Source organism: Athene noctua, chromosome 2 (genome assembly GCF_965140245.1).
Source record: "Athene noctua chromosome 2, bAthNoc1.hap1.1, whole genome shotgun sequence".
Taxonomy (NCBI): Eukaryota; Metazoa; Chordata; class Aves; order Strigiformes; family Strigidae; genus Athene; species Athene noctua.
The window spans coordinates 124,595,527-124,612,632 of NC_134038.1; the positions used below are offsets into that span (position 1 = coordinate 124,595,527).

General features: G+C 36.1%; 1 protein-coding gene across 1 annotated transcript in view; it reads right to left on the reverse strand.

Moving 5' to 3' along the window:
- MALRD1 (MAM and LDL receptor class A domain containing 1) overlaps nt 1–11,624 on the reverse strand; it is a 290,211-nt gene extending 278,587 nt beyond the window's left edge. The window contains exons 1-4 of the mRNA XM_074897495.1: nt 11,462–11,624; nt 7,283–7,423; nt 3,374–3,468; nt 3,134–3,295 (exon numbers count right to left, since the gene is read on the reverse strand). Of these exons, the coding sequence (XP_074753596.1) occupies nt 3,134–3,295; nt 3,374–3,468; nt 7,283–7,423; nt 11,462–11,624 (561 nt within the window). The remainder of the gene's footprint in view (nt 1–3,133; nt 3,296–3,373; nt 3,469–7,282; nt 7,424–11,461) is intronic.
- Between the last annotated feature and the right edge of the window lie 5,482 nt (nt 11,625–17,106).

Consider the following 17,106-nt stretch of genomic DNA (forward strand, 5'->3'; position numbering starts at 1 on the left):
GCTGCAGCAACATGTATAGTTGATGTGTACTTTGGTAACATCACCAGTAGGACAAATATTATATTCATATTGTCTTTTTTTTAATGATTATATGGTTTCAGATAAGATTCTAAAATAATCTAGTGTACTGTTTTGTAATTAGAAACACAAGAAGTATTAATATCAAGGATTTGACAAATATTTGTCCTTTTCATAGTGATATTTTCATTGTGAAGTCAAAATCTATTTATCAATAAGTTACTTTATAGTATATATTTATATATATCTTGCAATTAGGGCTTCATAGATTTTATTTTTAAGTCAGACACAGTGATTTAGACAATGCTAAAGAGGTGCTCTCTCATGTTGCTGGTGCAAAATTAGAGGTGGTGCTTCCATTAGAGCACACAAAATATTTAACTTGTGTTTCCTCAAAACTCATGAACAGTTTGTTTACTTGGTCAATATAATGAAGGGTTGGATTTAAGAAGCTTGCTTTAAATGTATATTTATGAATGTCACTAGAAAGAGCTTCCTGCTGACTGATGCTGTAGACATTCAACACATCCTGGTAATTCTGAACACCTGGGGAAATTTCTCCAATGATAGAGCAAACCACTATTTCTATTTAAAAGTGTTTGACTACAGGAGGGGAGTCTATGAAATGTTTACTACTGACTGAACTAGGATCAGAGTCAGTGCTGCAATTCTGAACCTATCTCTCTAGAAAAGTGTCAGTTTATTTTTTTCTTCATCATGTCTTAATTTCCCCACTTCCAGATGACACAAAACTATGCTAGATGCCTCCAGCTGCTCTTAAGCCTGAAAAAAACTTACCCAGGCTTTATCTGGCACAGATACTCATATGGTCTCTCCTGAGTTCAGTCTGATACTAACCAAACTGACTCCCATGCACATTTATTTGAGCAAGAAATTGTTCATTTTTCCCTCTCACAAAGTCTAGTGCTTCTTCAGTCCAAAAATCTGTAATGAAAATATCTATTTAATGACACTGTTTGCTCATAACTGTAATTAATAATTCCTGCCTAAATATGCAATATCTAGGGCTGTTAGAACAAATTAACTTTGTGACTCCTTTAGTGGCAAGGACAGCTGTAATGGGAATGTAGACTGGATCTAACACAGGCTGGGCTTCCACCACAAGTGCAGCCATGAGGGCAGATTTCCAGTGCAGCAGCGAGGTCCAAGGGGAACAGAGGAATCAAGCATGAAGACAATAGTGAATCGAACCCCAAGCCCAAACCATTTCCCTTAATGAAGTCTAGGAGAGAGAAATTTGTTCTCAATAGAACAGGAGGAAAGTAGTAGGAGAGCAATCCATGATCCAGTTCTCCGAAAGACAGCCAAAAGAGACATACCGAGCTTGTTGTGTGTTGAGTAATTAAAGCAGTGGTAATCTTTATATTTCAGAATTCCCTACAGATGGAGATTTTTGAGAACCAAAACCACCTACCCCATAAAGATAATAAAAACTTTTTTTTGTTTTTTCAGGAATGTACAAAAAGTATTAAATAGTTAACATCAAGATGAGCAAATAAAATAAGTAGTGAAGGTTGATTTTAATTAAAATCTCTCTTCAAGTGTGTTTGCAAAATAGACAAAAATACCCAAGCACTCTATTTCAAAGAGGTTTCTACACCCCCCAAAAAAAAGCATTTATTGCCATCCATTTTTTTCCATAAAAACTTTAATCATCATGATGAAACATCATCAAAATTTTATCTTGAAAAATGCCACAGATAGCCCTGTATGCTAAAGATCTTGTCATATCAAAAGAACAAGTGCAAAAGGGCATATGAATTTCATTCACTTGTATGACCAGCATCTTGCAAGTTGTCACTGGAGGAAAAACATGCAATCAAAGTAGAAAGTTTGCTCAACTTCAGGATCTAGGTTTGATGGGGTGCTCAGCTACATTTCTTTAGCCAGTTGCAATGATTACTGCAATATGTTTGACACATGTCTCTTTAAAGCTGGACTGTGCCCATCAGTTCACTCTATAGAGACCAAAGGATAACAAAGATTGCAAGCAATAATCTAATTAGCATTTGATCCAGCAATTGAGAGGAAGAAGATGCCATATGGGTATTAGTCCATATTCCCAGACTCACTATATTTTTCTAAACAATATGAGGCATGAAAAGGTATATCTAGAATTAAAACCTTTCGGCACAATCTCCAATTGCGATACATACACTTATATCAGGTAGAGGTAAGTTATTGACTGGTTACAACTTTGATACTTGTGTTGACTTCGGTACAGGTATTTTATAACATACATTCCCAGTCAGGGCTGAGCAGGCAAGTATTGCTTCAAAAATCCAGATCTTGTTGGATGCTTTAACACAGTGTTACCTCTGCAAGTCAAGTAATTATGTTACTCATATGGTTTATTGAAATGAGGTTGTGCTCTCATGCCTTCAGGTTTGTATGCTAACCTATTCTTCACAGTAACTACTGTAGGAGGAAATGCCTGATAGTCTTCTCTGCTTCCCACTTTCCCTCCAGTACTATTCATAACTGTGAGGATGCATCATCCATGATATTACAGCCCTAAGTTACATTTCCTGTGCTAATGTTTTGTGTAAGTGCACATGTAAAAACATTTAAATAGCCTATAAGGCTTGCAGTGTTTTTCAGCAGCTTTGAGCAAAATAAAACCATATGCATGTGTTCTGTGACAAAGGCTCAAAGCTACAATGAATAGTTAAATACAGTATTTGTTATATGAAGCATCCCTACAGAACAGTATCTCTATGAGAGAATGGTATTTCCTATATAAATTATATCTTGAGTTTATTGATACAGTTAGATTGAGGCTAAGGGAATACTATATCGAAAGTTACGATCTCAAGTATATCACCTCTGTGGGCAGGTAGATAATTTGTGATATAGTGAGACTGATTGTTTTATTTAAGACACATGCACAGTTTAGTTAAGGTTTGGCATTAGTTTTAACACCAAGAGATAAAAACAAGCAGTATTTGTTAATGCCAACTATGACATTCCAAATGGCTTCTCTCTCTTACCTCATGATAATGTTTTCCATTTACAAAATATTTAGCTTTGATTTCTTAAAAACCCCACCATTTATAAACCATTTAACAAGTGACAGTCGCCGCAATTTACCGACCTCATACTTTTCAGTGCTATTGATTGTGATGGTATTTGCTTTCCACTGATTTTGCAGTTCTCCTGAAACTTGCCAGATCTCTGTAACAGTATCTTCAGAGTGCTTTTGAAACCCAACCTTCAATGTTCCACTTGCTGGACTGATCCAATAATGAAATGTGATCTAGAACATAAAAGGTCCGATTATGCCTGGAAAGTACTACGACAAATGATGAAATACAAGGACTATGCCTCAGAATACCTGGCAAATGTGTTCTTTGTCAGTTGGAAGAAAAACACTGGTCCTTAAAGTTGCAGAAGAGGACCGCATTTCAGGAGACAATGAGAGGAAATAAGCTGTTAAAAGGAATAAAAAAGAAATCTTAGAAACTTGGAGAAAAGTTATATAAGATATAACAGTAAAACAAGAAGAGGTATACATAGAGATATGAATAACTAAAAAGCCAACTAGAAGTTTTTCCCCAAAAAAGATTCATGTGACACTTGTAGCCATTGTGTGCCAAGCTTTTGTTCATATTAATTATTGACAAAGTACTCATCCAAGTTCCTGCTGAAATTTCAAATAAGAAAGGATTTCAAAGAAGTTATCATGTTCCTCTGTTCAACAGGACATGGGTCTGGTTTTTGGCCGCTCAGAAAACTGCCTCAATGCAGAGAGGAGGTTACAGTATCCTTGTACATACTCCAATATTAAGGGTTGTCTTCACAATTCCACACTAAGGTTAAAGATACCTTTATCTTCCCAGTTAAAAAACAATTCCAAATTAAATTGTTACTTTAAATGAAAGCGAACAGATCAACAAGAGTCAGTGAAATATAGCTGTCACTATGCCTTTTGACCAATTGTGTCTCTTCCTGATCATATTGTTTCAGGTCTTCTATAAGATGGAAGGCAACCACCCTATTTTAGAATATCAAATACTGCTATTCAAAATCTGGCTCTTCCTGAACATGAAGATTTCAGAGATGTTAAAGAATGCAAGGGGGAAAAAAAGTTTCAATCTTTTTTTTTCTTCCTTTCGCTTCTGTCCTTCTTCCCAAACTCCAAGCAATATCAGGTAAACTGCTGCCCTCTGACATTAACGTGTAAATGAAAGGAGAAAGATGAAGGAGAAAAAAAAGCAAGTGGGACTGAAAGAATAAAAAATAAGTCCGAAAATTAAAGATTACTACAGAATCACAGAATCATCTAGGTTGGAAAAGACACTGAAGATCATCTAATCCAACCACTAACCTAACACTGACAGTTCCCAACTGCACCATACCCCTCAGTGCTGTGTGAACCCAACTCTTCAACAACTCCAGGGATGGGGACTCCACCACCTCCCTGGGCAGCCCATTCCAACGCCTAACAACCCCTTCTGGAAAGAAATGCTTCCTAATATCCAGTCTAAACCTTCCCTGGTGCAACTTGAGGCCATTCCCTCTTGTCCTATTGCTTGTTACTTGGTTAAAGAGGCTCATCCCCAGCTCTCTGCAACCTCCTTTCAGGTAGCTGTAGAGGGCGATGAGGTCTCCTCTCAGCCTCCTCTTCTCCAGACTAAACACCCCCAGTTCCCTCAGCCACTCCTCATACGACCTGTGCTCCAGACCCTGCACCAGCTTCGTTGCCCTTCTCTGGACACGCTCAAGTCATTCAACGTCCTTTTTGTAGTGAGGGGCCCAAAACTGAACACAGGAATCGAGGGGCGGCCTCACCAGTGCCGAGCACAGGGGTAACATCCCTTCCCTGTCCCTGCTGGCCACGCTATTGCTGACACAAGCCAGGATGCCATTGGCCTTCTTGGCCAAATATCAGAGGATATGTAGGAAGTTCTAAATACTTCATTTATAAAACTACCCACTCTGACCTCTCATCCTTGAGTGCAACTGGAAAGTCACTGACAAAGGACCATAAGACTAGCACAGTTCTGGAGCCATCTGAGCAACCCCCACAAAAAAAGCATTTCGCAGCCTGCTACTAGAGCAATGGCCATGATCCTCCCAGGTTTTAGGCCTTTCATGACTCCTCAGGCAGCACTTTCAGAGCCTGCCAGCTGCAAGGATGTTCTTCCTACTGATAACAGATGGCTTGGTGCCTCAGCAGAGCCCTATCCCTGACTCCAATCTGTTTCATTGGTTTTTGAACTTTTTTCTTTTAGTTCCCTAAAGATAAATGTATCTAAGATGCACAAACAAGATCAGATTTCACCTGCCACAGGAATTTTAAGTCTTACAAAGAGGGGACAGAAATTGTAATTTTTAAGAAATTCTTTGAACAGTTATTTTACATTAAATCTCTGTATAGATAACAGGTTTCAATTAGTAAAAACAGGTTGTGTTTTGGGTTTTTTAAGTGGTTGTCACTAGTCTGTTCAACTACATTTTCAGTGAAAACAAGAACCCTGAGAAGAGGCAGAACTGAAAAAAATGTGTTGGGTTCTGGTAAATGATTACATAAATCTTCAAAGGAATTACATCTACCAAGTGATCTTTGCTCTTCTCTTTCTCCTGCATGTGCAATTACTTATCCTGAAGGCAGGAACTCTTTCCTTTAATACTCTGACAAAGAGCATACTCTGCTCAATCGTTACCAGACAATATAATTTCTGGTTTTTAAGCAGGAACCAACACAAAACTGATTACACAGTCTGTTGAGTCACTAGCAGTGGGAAAACTTGAATAGCTGCCATAAGGAGATAAATATTTCCTAGGTGATTAGAACACGCATTCAGAAAATGAAAGTATAGTTTATTCATTCCCAGGGTAGAAAACCAAAATAACCAAATACACTTAAATCACCTTAGACATCCAGTTCACAGGTCTCAGTACACAGCCTCTCAGAAAGCTGAATTTATTTTCAAGCTTTCTGTTGTCTGATCATCTGATTAACTTTGATTAATATGGCTACTGCACAATTCAGACCCAGCAGATACAATGGTGACTGAGCACCCAAAACAAGTGAAAGGGAATATACATGTGACTGAACAGTCTGCTTCCTCTATAACACTTGAAATTGACAATTCTCAATCTTTTTCTGGCTTTGGGTGTCTGCATAAGTTAGATTTTCCCCTCCCTACCAGTTCTTCACAAGGTAAGAGTAACATTTTTTATTGGTTATAAGCAAGAATATCTTTCAGGTCTTTGCTACATCCTGATGAGATGTATCCTACTGATCAAGCACAAACCCTAGAAACTTCAACTAGAGCAAGACTGTTGCCTGGTTAATTAATTTTGATTCTAGTCAAGTTTGTTATAATTTTATTCCATAGTATTTGTCTTTTACCTGCTTCTTGATGAGAAGAATTTCTTAACTTATTAAAGTGTTTCACAACTTACTTGAAATAAAATTTGTGTTTATGAAAAAGGTTTGGTAGTTACTCAAATTTTTGTGCTAACAACTGTTTAAAACAGCACTTATTTAAGCAGGAGAAGGCTTACTGCAGCTAAAAAAGTTGACTCAAGTTATGAAAAGAATCATATATTACAGAAGGAAGAAGCCTGGTCTGGGAATGCAGGGTTAACCTGGCAATTGCACAAGTATAAGGGACATATTTTCTCTCAGAACAGGGACAATGCCTGACTTGGTTGAGGGACAGTCTTTGTTGCAAGGCAGAATTGCTATACAATTTAGAGAGAAGCTGGCTCAGACAGGTTACCAAGCCCTTCCTGTCCCCAGATCCAAAGTCATCTTCTCTCAAAATGTTTGGAGCAGTAATATTAGCCACAGATAACAGACACACACAGCTGGGCATTCACCAAACAAAGAAGAGAATACATCACAAAATGGGGGACCCAATACTTCTTTCTAAACTTTGCAGCCATCAAGACCAAAATTATCACATGATATCTCCTCTCCAAAACAGGTAGAGGTCACTCAGGTAGATAAACATGACTCTTGATGACAGATTACTTGCTCCGACAGATTACTTGCTCCTCCTTGAGAACAAGAATTGATTTCTAGAATATTGTCCTTTTTTTTTTTTTTTTTTTCTGGAATTCTGTGTTTTTGTGATTACAATCACCTAAAAACCTGGACATAAGTGCTCAGAAAACATGTGGCAGAATACAACTGAGCTACCAAGAAATTAGTATAATTAAGAAAATAAAATAGAGAACTACATAATTTGTAAGAGCCCATGGTTCCTTCAAAGAACATAAGGTTTCTCACCACTGTCATTCCCATTGTGATCAGAGTACGGTGGTCCCATGACAGATAGGCCATTTCTTCTTATCCATCCAGGCTGTAAATTCAATTTATTAAGAGCTTTGCATAGACCAGTTTCAAAATCACACTTTTCACAAGAGGAACCTGAATTAAAGCAAGCAAACAAAAAATCAAAACCTCAAAAACAGAAGCAAAGGGATATGTTCTCATCATTGCTTGCTATTTAATTAACACACAGAAACACTCCAAAGAGCCTCCTAAAAGAAGTAGGAAACACCAGAATTTTTAAATCATGAACAAAGAGAAACAGGGCAGTGGAAAAAGAGACAAAAAAGCATGAACACCGAAAAAAAAACCCAAAAAAAAACCAACCAACAAACCAAAAACCACATAATACACTAAGTCATTCCCACACCAGATGAAAAAAGGTATGTATGACAGTTTCCTACTTGCAGGAAACTGTTCAAGGTAGCATATCTTTTATGCAGAGGCTGTTCTTAAAATATACTGAAGTTTCAGTATATCCTCTGTTTATCCAGTGTTCTTGCGTAGAAAAACAAAGACTCAACATGAGGAAATAACCAACTAGCAAAAATATTTTTTTTCCATTGCTGTTTATTTCACCATTTTGCAGCCTGCATTTTTCAGGAACTTTGAAGGTGAGCCCATTCCCAGAAACCCGCTAAGGCCTCATAACTTATGACAGGTGAGGATCTCATCATCTGACATACTCCACAGTTTACCAGTGCTCATCGTATTTACTAAGCTGCTGCATTAAAACAGAAACCACATTGTTCAGAGAAGAGTTGAAACAAGTCCTCAAAAGGTCATGGTCTCCCCATATGCCTTTCCTCTGACCTTATTTCTTAACAGTGCATATAGCAACGTGGTGAAGTACTGTTTCTCTCCCTTCCACATTCCCCTGTAGGGCAGCATAGGTTAGAAAAGGGAGCAGAACATGTCTTTCTGGCACAGGACCCAGCTTGGTATATCTGATCATTCAGAGAATTTGCAGTGACTATGTGACCAGATAAATAATTGCATATTGAGAGGGATGGATGAATGGATGTTTCTTTCTGCTCTGGTTTCAGAAAGCCATTTTTGCATCGCATCTAAGCTGAATTAAACAGCTTACATGTGCCTGACTGGCTGGACAGCCCCATTCATTCAACCACTTGTTGCAGTGGTGGAAGTATTTAAAAAAAAAAAAAGTCTAATCAAATGCATCTGTCAAGAACAAGTTTTTTGCAATTTCACCCCAAGCAGAATAGCTGGTATGTGGGACCATCTCCAGATTTCATACACTGTGTAGAAACTTTCAGTTCACCTGCATTTTCTGCTACACTTCTGGTTAGACCTGAGAACTACAATGCACTCCCTCTCAAATTGGTGCTCACTCAGGCCTCTATTAATGCTTTTGGTCTATTCTATGTTATTTAAAATTGTTGGTGAACTGTGATAAAGTTGTAACTGCAGCGTTTGTGGTCACTCTATGATGTCCAATTTTATGGCTTTCATATTCACATCAACTTACTGCAACGATTAACTATAAGGAGAGAGAGGGGAAAATGGATAATTCACGTAAGCATTCCAGACTCAAGTTCATGTATAGTTTGGCTGATTCATCAACTAATTTTTTATCGTTTCTTTTATTCGTTAGCTCTTTAAGTGGCTGAAAAGCATGTCAGTGATTCATCAAAAGCACAAATACTGCTGAGGCATGTCTGTTTATCATTACAGAAAATACACCAAAATCACATTCAATATTTCCCTGAGAATTTTCTCATAGCTGAAAAAACGATTTAAAATAAATATGTACAAAATGTCAAGAACAGTACCTTTTTTAATTAAAAAAAAAAAATTTGATCATTCGTTATTATTTTCCAAGGCAATATTCATTTTTATAGAAAATATATCTTAAAAGCAAACCAATGTAAATTTGCTGGAACATAGATTTACAAAGATAAAATCACTGCTTGGAGAGGAAAAGGCTGGAAGGAAGAAATGTGTGGGATGTTCTAGATACTTTTTGCAGAATTTCCTGTGAACAAAACAAATGATTAAAATAACCTCTAAGGAAAAATTCCAAGTCCCACAGAAACAGACTACAGTTTAAGGTTCTCTTTCAAGTGTGTATGTGTATAAATATCTCAGTGATATTCTGGGAACAAAATATTTTTAAGAGTAGTGAGTTATCATTCACCCCCTATTTAATATTTTGCAATAGTTTTCAGATTAAGGCGTATTCTGCTTCTTTTCCAATGCTGTGGCAAAGCACTAACCAACCACATATAAAGTGTGAAATGACAATAAAAATACATCATCCAAAATTCAAATTTTGATATATTTTCAGTGCAGAAACATCCTTAAACCCAAGTAGGGCCCAAAGAAAACATCAGGGACCTGTCATGAACATGAGATCAGAGAGCTGAAACTTAAGTAGAAAAATAATGTTGCAGTAATCCTAAATCCGGTAGGTAGCAGCAGGGTGAATTTTCAGTTTGACACCCTGATCTCTATCTTTATGTCTGGACAGCCAAGCTCTCCTGCAGTGATCCAGAGAATGATCTAAGCAGCCCCAGCATCCGCAGCCTGTCATCACTCAGAGCCTAATTCCACACCTCTTGCTCATCTATACCTAAAATACAACATTATTTGATATTTAGGACTTCCACAGAGCCCATAGGCTCATTTTGCTAAACTAGTCTTTGGAGCAACATTTAATTTCTCTACTTTCATATAAGCATTTGTCTATAGCAGTATTCCCTCAGCAAACAAGTATAAAAAGCCTCCAAAAAATTCATGGAAGAATGCATTTCTTGCTGCTTATTCTGCAATCATAAAAGAAAGTGCTGCCTGGAGGAAATGTTCTTTTTAAGGAAACCAAGACCAAGCATGATGAAGATTTCAAGGTTATGCAGTGAAATGTAGAATAACCATCTCTTGTGCAAGAGATTAAAAAAACCCACTAACCTGAGGTTAGTCACACATCAGAGGGTTCAACAGGCATAATTTCCAGCTGTTGGCATTTAATATATTTTAATACAGCACAATAAAGTTACAAAAATGTATTGATATCCAATAGAGTCTTAACAATTGTCTTATCTACAGAGGAACAAAAATCAAGTATCCTAGAGCTGATTCTAGACTCCTGTTCCAAACAGGTATCTGCATCATATTTGAATAAAACAGGGAGTCATATTGGAAGAAGAAAAGCAACATGTATCTGGACACACATTTGTAATTTGAGGAATCTGGATTTAAATTACTGCTTTTTTTCACAGGTTTCAGCTGAACTCAGTGATCACTCACATGTCTAATTAGCATTTTTTGGCATTCACGGGCTCATCTAAAGACAATCTACTTTAAATTTAAAGCTAAGCCTTAAAAACCAAAAAAAAAAAAAAGGTAGATTCATTTGCTGGACACTGAGTGGAAAAACTTAGATAAACTTTTAATAAAAAATAGAATTTTAATTTAATAAAGAATGTAATAACTTTATCAACAGAGAATAACAAGAATTTAATAATCTAATAAAGCTCCTCTTTGCACTGCAGAAACAAGATCCTCAAAGAACAGGAGTATCTTACACATTGTATGATATCAATTGCAGCATCATTTTGTCTTACCATTTTATGGAAATAGTAGATTTCTGATGCAAATGTACTCAGAATAGCAGTTAAAAATCACTCTCAGTGCTTAGATCCTTTAAGGGAAACATCAACAACTCTATTCATAGCCTCTGAATGTGACAAAAATTACACCAGGATTATAAATTAATGAATTCAAGAAAATTTTCCTCCTTGTCTAGACTGAAAAAATGCTGTTGTGTCTTATACCTCGATCTAGGTATTTTGGGAGAAACCTGAATTTCAGCAAACAATTTTACCATGAATTAAGGAAAAAAAAAAAAGTAATATTTGTTAAGACTCCATTGAATTTATGTGAATGAGGAAACACTTGCTTTGCTACGAAGATTTATGAAAGACTTGCACTGTATAGAAAAATCAAACTGAAACAGGAAGATACTGTCTTAGAAAATCAAATGAAGAAGAGGGTAAGGAAAAAAATTAATTCTCAAACTTTTTTGATACATAAAAAATATCCCACCCTAGTTCTCATTGCTGCCTCCTTCAGTCACTGAATCATATCACACGTATGACGAAGGCCACTGAGACTTACTGTGTTTCTCATCACTGCTGTCTCCACATTGGTTGGTGAAAACACACAGTTCCCCAGACGGAGCAGAGGAGCCATCACCACGTTGGCATCCACTTCCTGTAGATGACTGGGTATTTACCAGAGCAAAGCAATAAAATGCACAGAAGAATAAGGATCTGTTCATGGGCTTTGTTATTATCCAAGCTTTCAACAGGAAAAATAATTACTTTGACAGTCTAGTATTGCTCATGAAGCATCTTTAAAAAAATCTGTGTTTACACGCATCTCTCCAAAAGATTATTTTAGAACCTCACTTTCTGAATCTACAGCTTATATGACTTCTGTGAAGCAGTGACTTTCAACCTGTGTGTCTTTAGATAATATTTAACTGAATTATAACATTGGTTTATGACTAAAAAATGTTGGTGCATACTATGCAAGTCAACAGCATATCGTTAACTTACTGATTGGATGTATTGCCCAATAGTTTGCAAATACATTAGATAAGAAAATAACAGGAAAACAGAACAGAATTACTAAGTGACCGACATTCATAAAGATCTCTTTTCTCAGAGGGAGTTGGCAAATGCTTACAAAACTTATGAAGTTTCTGTAACAAATGTAGAAAACAGTTGAGAAATTCAAAGCTGATTTTGCATCAAAGGGATTGTAAGTGACTGACCTAAGGAAAGATTTAGAATTTACAGTCTGTATACATATGACATAGTTAAAAGTGGTACCTGTAGTGGGCTACAACTGTAGATAATGACTGAATTACTTTAGAGTACCTGGTTGTTAATAAAATCCTATCTGCAAACACAATTTGCATAAATACATGAATGGACTGGATACTAATGAATACTTTCCAAATTACTATATTCCCATATTTTCTGGAAAAATAATTTTCTGTGTGATACTACTAGAGTTTCCAAAGTAAGGAAAAAATTACACATACCTAGGATCCCATATTTGAATTCATATGAACAGTGAACAATACGAACATACAAATGAGCACCGTCCAATTTGTCAAAATAATAATAATTTGCCACCCAATGCAGGAATACATCATATGGGGAAATAACCATCAAATCAACCCTTCGTATATATCAGTAATCAATCCTGCCAACATATTCAGTCTCTCTCCAGGGTTATTTAGTTATAGATATAACCCCCACTCCACATGCATAATTTGTGTAATGACTAGTTCTGAAATAGGACATTTAGAAGAAAAAGTGTGTAGTCAGAGTTGATGCAACAGTTCCTTATTAAGCTGTCAAGAAGAGTATTTACAGGTTTACAATGCATTATGTGGTAAGCCAGTCAGAGCTCACGCAGCAGAGTTGGGCATTACTAAAATATCCTTGTACAAAAGGACTCCATCAGTACAAGAAAGAGAAATCAGTGTGTTGACTTACAATCTCTTTGATGAAAAATCAACTTCGAATTCCTCAACTGTGTTTCACTGAAACACACCAGTTCTGACAAAGCTTTTACATGGATGAACCGAAGATCTTCAAGTTGAGGAGGGGGAGTGGGAAGAGATATCTAACCAGTCCAAGAAGCCAGCTTTGTCAGAGAAGATTGAATCAACTGCTTTCATTGATAACTTCTAAATGACTGTGAAAACTAGACAAAATAATTCTGACAATCATGTAAGATCAACACTCCTTTAATAGGAATAAAGGGATGAAAAAAATCTAACTACTTTTATGACAGAGTTGTATTACTTTACTAAAAGGATCATACAATCGTCCAAGTGGCAGCTTATAATAAGCTACTGATGCCAACAGCTCTGGAGATTTCTTCACCTGTAAATTCCCCAGATCAAATAACTGGAATGTACATACCACTTTGCATACATATGATTTGTCTGTTAGTCCTAGTGAGCAGAATTAAGACAAAGTAAAGCTCTATGACTGAAGTATGTTATTGGGAAGCACAAGTGCTATAGTATCTACTGGGAGAAACAGACCACCTATGTCTGGGAGGCATAGCAATCATTGCAGATCCGTATTTTCATAATGTAAGAAGTCTTTTGTCAGGGTACAGACTATTACTCCAACATTGCCTGAAGGCTGGCAGTCCAAGGTCTGATGCAACTCCCTATTATCTCCAACACCAGAGGCAGACATATGTTTACTGTAATAAAAGTTTCAGTTCTGCATAGAAAGCATTTTCCAGCTCATTTGGTTCAACTCCACCCTTTTCATCACAATCCTTCTATGGACAGCATTTTATGTGCTTCATTTTAACGCTTTGTTTCCAGGCCATAGAGCTGATTGGAAAACTTCCTGAAGAAAAGAAGAGCTACTAATAAATGAATTAAGATTTAATTGATTGAGATATATATATACACACATCTCAGAGTTAATCAAGAATGTATATTATTGAATTTCTTGCTTCCCTTCCAGCTTAAATTAGAAGTTTGTTTTAAAAAAAACCCCTATTCCATATAATATATCACATTACTACATTTGCAAAGGCTTATGTGTTTTATACTATTCAGCTGCTTTGCTTTCCAATCTATTTTGTCCAACATACAATATTTCATCTTATTCCTTCTTTTCCCCTACAACTTGTAAAACTCCTCCTCATTATTCTGCTTCACAATTACAGGATTTCCCAGTCTTTTAGCTTTCTTCCATTTTATTAAAACTTCTGCTGCAATATTCTAAGCTCTTTTCCTCTGTCTGTAGCATAAAATCTGTATACAAGCTCTGTGAGGGTAATTTTTAGCAGAAACTGGCATCCATTACCATTTTTATTACGCTCTAAAACATTAATAAGAAGAAAAATTGCATAACCCAAACATGTCAGATTCACCATAAGATCTGTTGTGAGTGGAAATAGATGAAAAATGCATCAAATATTCAGAAAATACTTAAGGTGATATCCAAGGATTTTTATTGAAGAAGAAGAAAAACAGTTCAGTGAAGATCTAACAAAAAGTGCAAAACCAAAGAAAAGGTGTCTTTTTTTTGCAAGTGTGTGGCTATGTACAAGCAGGAGAGTTTCTTGACAAGTGCAGCGTCAGTCCTCTTGTCAACTAACAACAAGAACACCACAGTTCTTCATAGCTCTGAGAAACATTGAAATAGGGACAAAAAGATGACTCAGAAGCAAAAGACGCAGGGAAAGTCAAAAGAACAAACACTTTAAGTACTGAACTGCAAGCACCCTGAAAGAAAGAAGAGTCAAGATTTAGAAAAAGGAGGAGCAGAGGGAGAATGAAGATATGTAAACCAGTAAAAATCTGTAGCATATCAGTAAAGCAGAAGGATGGGCAATAATCAAAGGGGGTTTTTTTGAAAGCAGTAGAGAAATTTTGCAGAAAATCTAAAGACTAAAAGGAGAAAAAGCAGAACCAGGCACTATGTCTATTTTCAAAGTTACTTCAGCAAGCAAACAGTTCTCAAAAATGAAAAAAAAAGAAAAAGTTAAAATAAAAAACTGCTTCAATTTACACTAAAGCTGGATTTATCTGGTTTAGACTTATTTAAGCCAAGACAAAATAAATTTGCTGCAAGTGAAAAAAAGATTGCCCTCTCAGCATTTCTACTTAAATAAGTAAATCTATTGAAAAAGTTGAAGATATTTAGTCCAAGATTTTTAAAAGGTAAGTCTTATTTATAAAGTCCAAACAGACTGAAACAGGGCCAGAAAAGCTTTGCATTTTAAGTCTATTTTTCATATCAACAGAAAGTTATCTGATTAAGCAGAAAACAGATGGCAGTTAGCAATTCTCCATTAAGTTTTTGTAGAGCCAGTTATTATCAACACATGAAACAGAGGAAAGAACTCAAAAAATGGCATATTACTTTCATCATTTGAAAATTATGTGCAAATTTTACTGCCACTACTAACTTTCTTTCAGGCAAAAGTTCTACAGAATAGAAAATATAGATCTTTAGAAAAATAAAAATTTAATTAAATTTAATATAAACTTTTAATGGCAAGATTGTAACATTTTTATATATGATCAGAGTATTCAGCAGGTATTTCATTTTCTCTTAACATACAGTTTTAGTAAATGTCATTAATTTTAATTTAAAATCCTCAATTTTTTTTATGCAAGAACAATTTTATCTGATCATTAAGAAAACTACCAAAATAGTATTTTTAAATAATTCACAACTACTCAGCTAAGACTTCATTTTTAGACCCCTCTCCCTAAATATACTGTTTATATTATCATACCACTGGTTTAGTTTTTAATTGTCAAATTGGAACTGAATAATGTCTGCAAAGTAGGAGAAAGTCAAGCAATCACAGTAACTCCAAATTGATCAGTTTTTAACAAGAATTGACAGAATTCTTTACTTTGATGTGAAAGGCAATAATTGCATACTGTTTGCTTCCAGCTAAGTGGCACTAATTCAATAGTTAACCTTAAAGAAGACCAAGATATTGATACATTTGGTTGAAAAGGTTTCTGGATAAGTGCTCTTACCACCTGTCTCCATTTGGTAAAAGAAATTAGTAAAATCAATTAAGAGGTTAAAACCAATCTTAATATATTGATCAGTGCACAACATGAACACCACAGTTACAACTATTGAAGGAAAAAGCCCATAATATTAACGTAAGCTATGATGAACATCACAGGTTGAAATAAAATCACACTTCAGGAAAATTTTGGGTAGCATATTTTCTATCTTTGTAATGATAGCCCAATATCACATTCGAGAAGAGATAACAGGTGATGATAGAAAGGAAAATAAAGAAAATAATCAATGGGAGACACAAAAAACTAATCTGATACCTATGGGTTCCATATGCTAAAATTTGTCTCAACACCTAGAGCTTGTAGAAAAAAAAAATTAATTCTTAACCATCAAGAGCTCAGTAGAATTGCCCTTCTCTCTCTCAACCCCAAAGTGGGGAAAAAAAAGATTACCAAAAGTGCTTCTAATCCATAAAGCAATATCCTGTTATAAGACAAAACTATAAATTGGCAATCAGGCAAAAAGGCATTCCTACCTACTATCTGCTTCTTCAGAGAAATTGGAGCTAGAGCAGAGTAATGATTTTCTCAGCATTTGCTTTCCAGTCCAAAAACTTCCAATAGATTTCAACACATACTGCTCCCACACAGTTTTCTCCAAGTCATTAGGAAAGTCTTTCTTCCATCACATCATTCTACCAAGCATTTTGGTTCTGTTCTGTGCGACAAGCAGCTCTCTGGTCCTCTAGCCCTCCTCAGGTGTAACTAATTTATCAAGTAGCACTGTCTCACAAGAGAAGAGCTGTAGAGGGAAATCCATGGGGCTGAGGACCTGATGTAACATGAACTATTACATCACATGATTAAATGCATTTCGCAAGGTATTTAAGTCAAACTAAATCCTGTGTGGTCCCATGGACCAAACACCCATCTATGGTCAAAGTATATTAGGTGTGCTCCTGGAGCTCAAGTTCTGCTGTAGTCTCATGCAAAGGTATCCATTTCACACTCTCCATGGTTGCTCTGTTTTGGGTCACACAGTGTGCAGGAATAGTTGGGACATTTCTTTCAATAATGTATTCCGTGTTACACTCAAAATGCTAGTGTGCTAAGCATGCTTAATGGCTCTCAGAACTAGAGCTGGCCTTTCCCTCACCATCAAGAAATATAAATAGATATAGCTTTCTTCCATAGTTTTAAGAAAACATGTATTATGAAAATT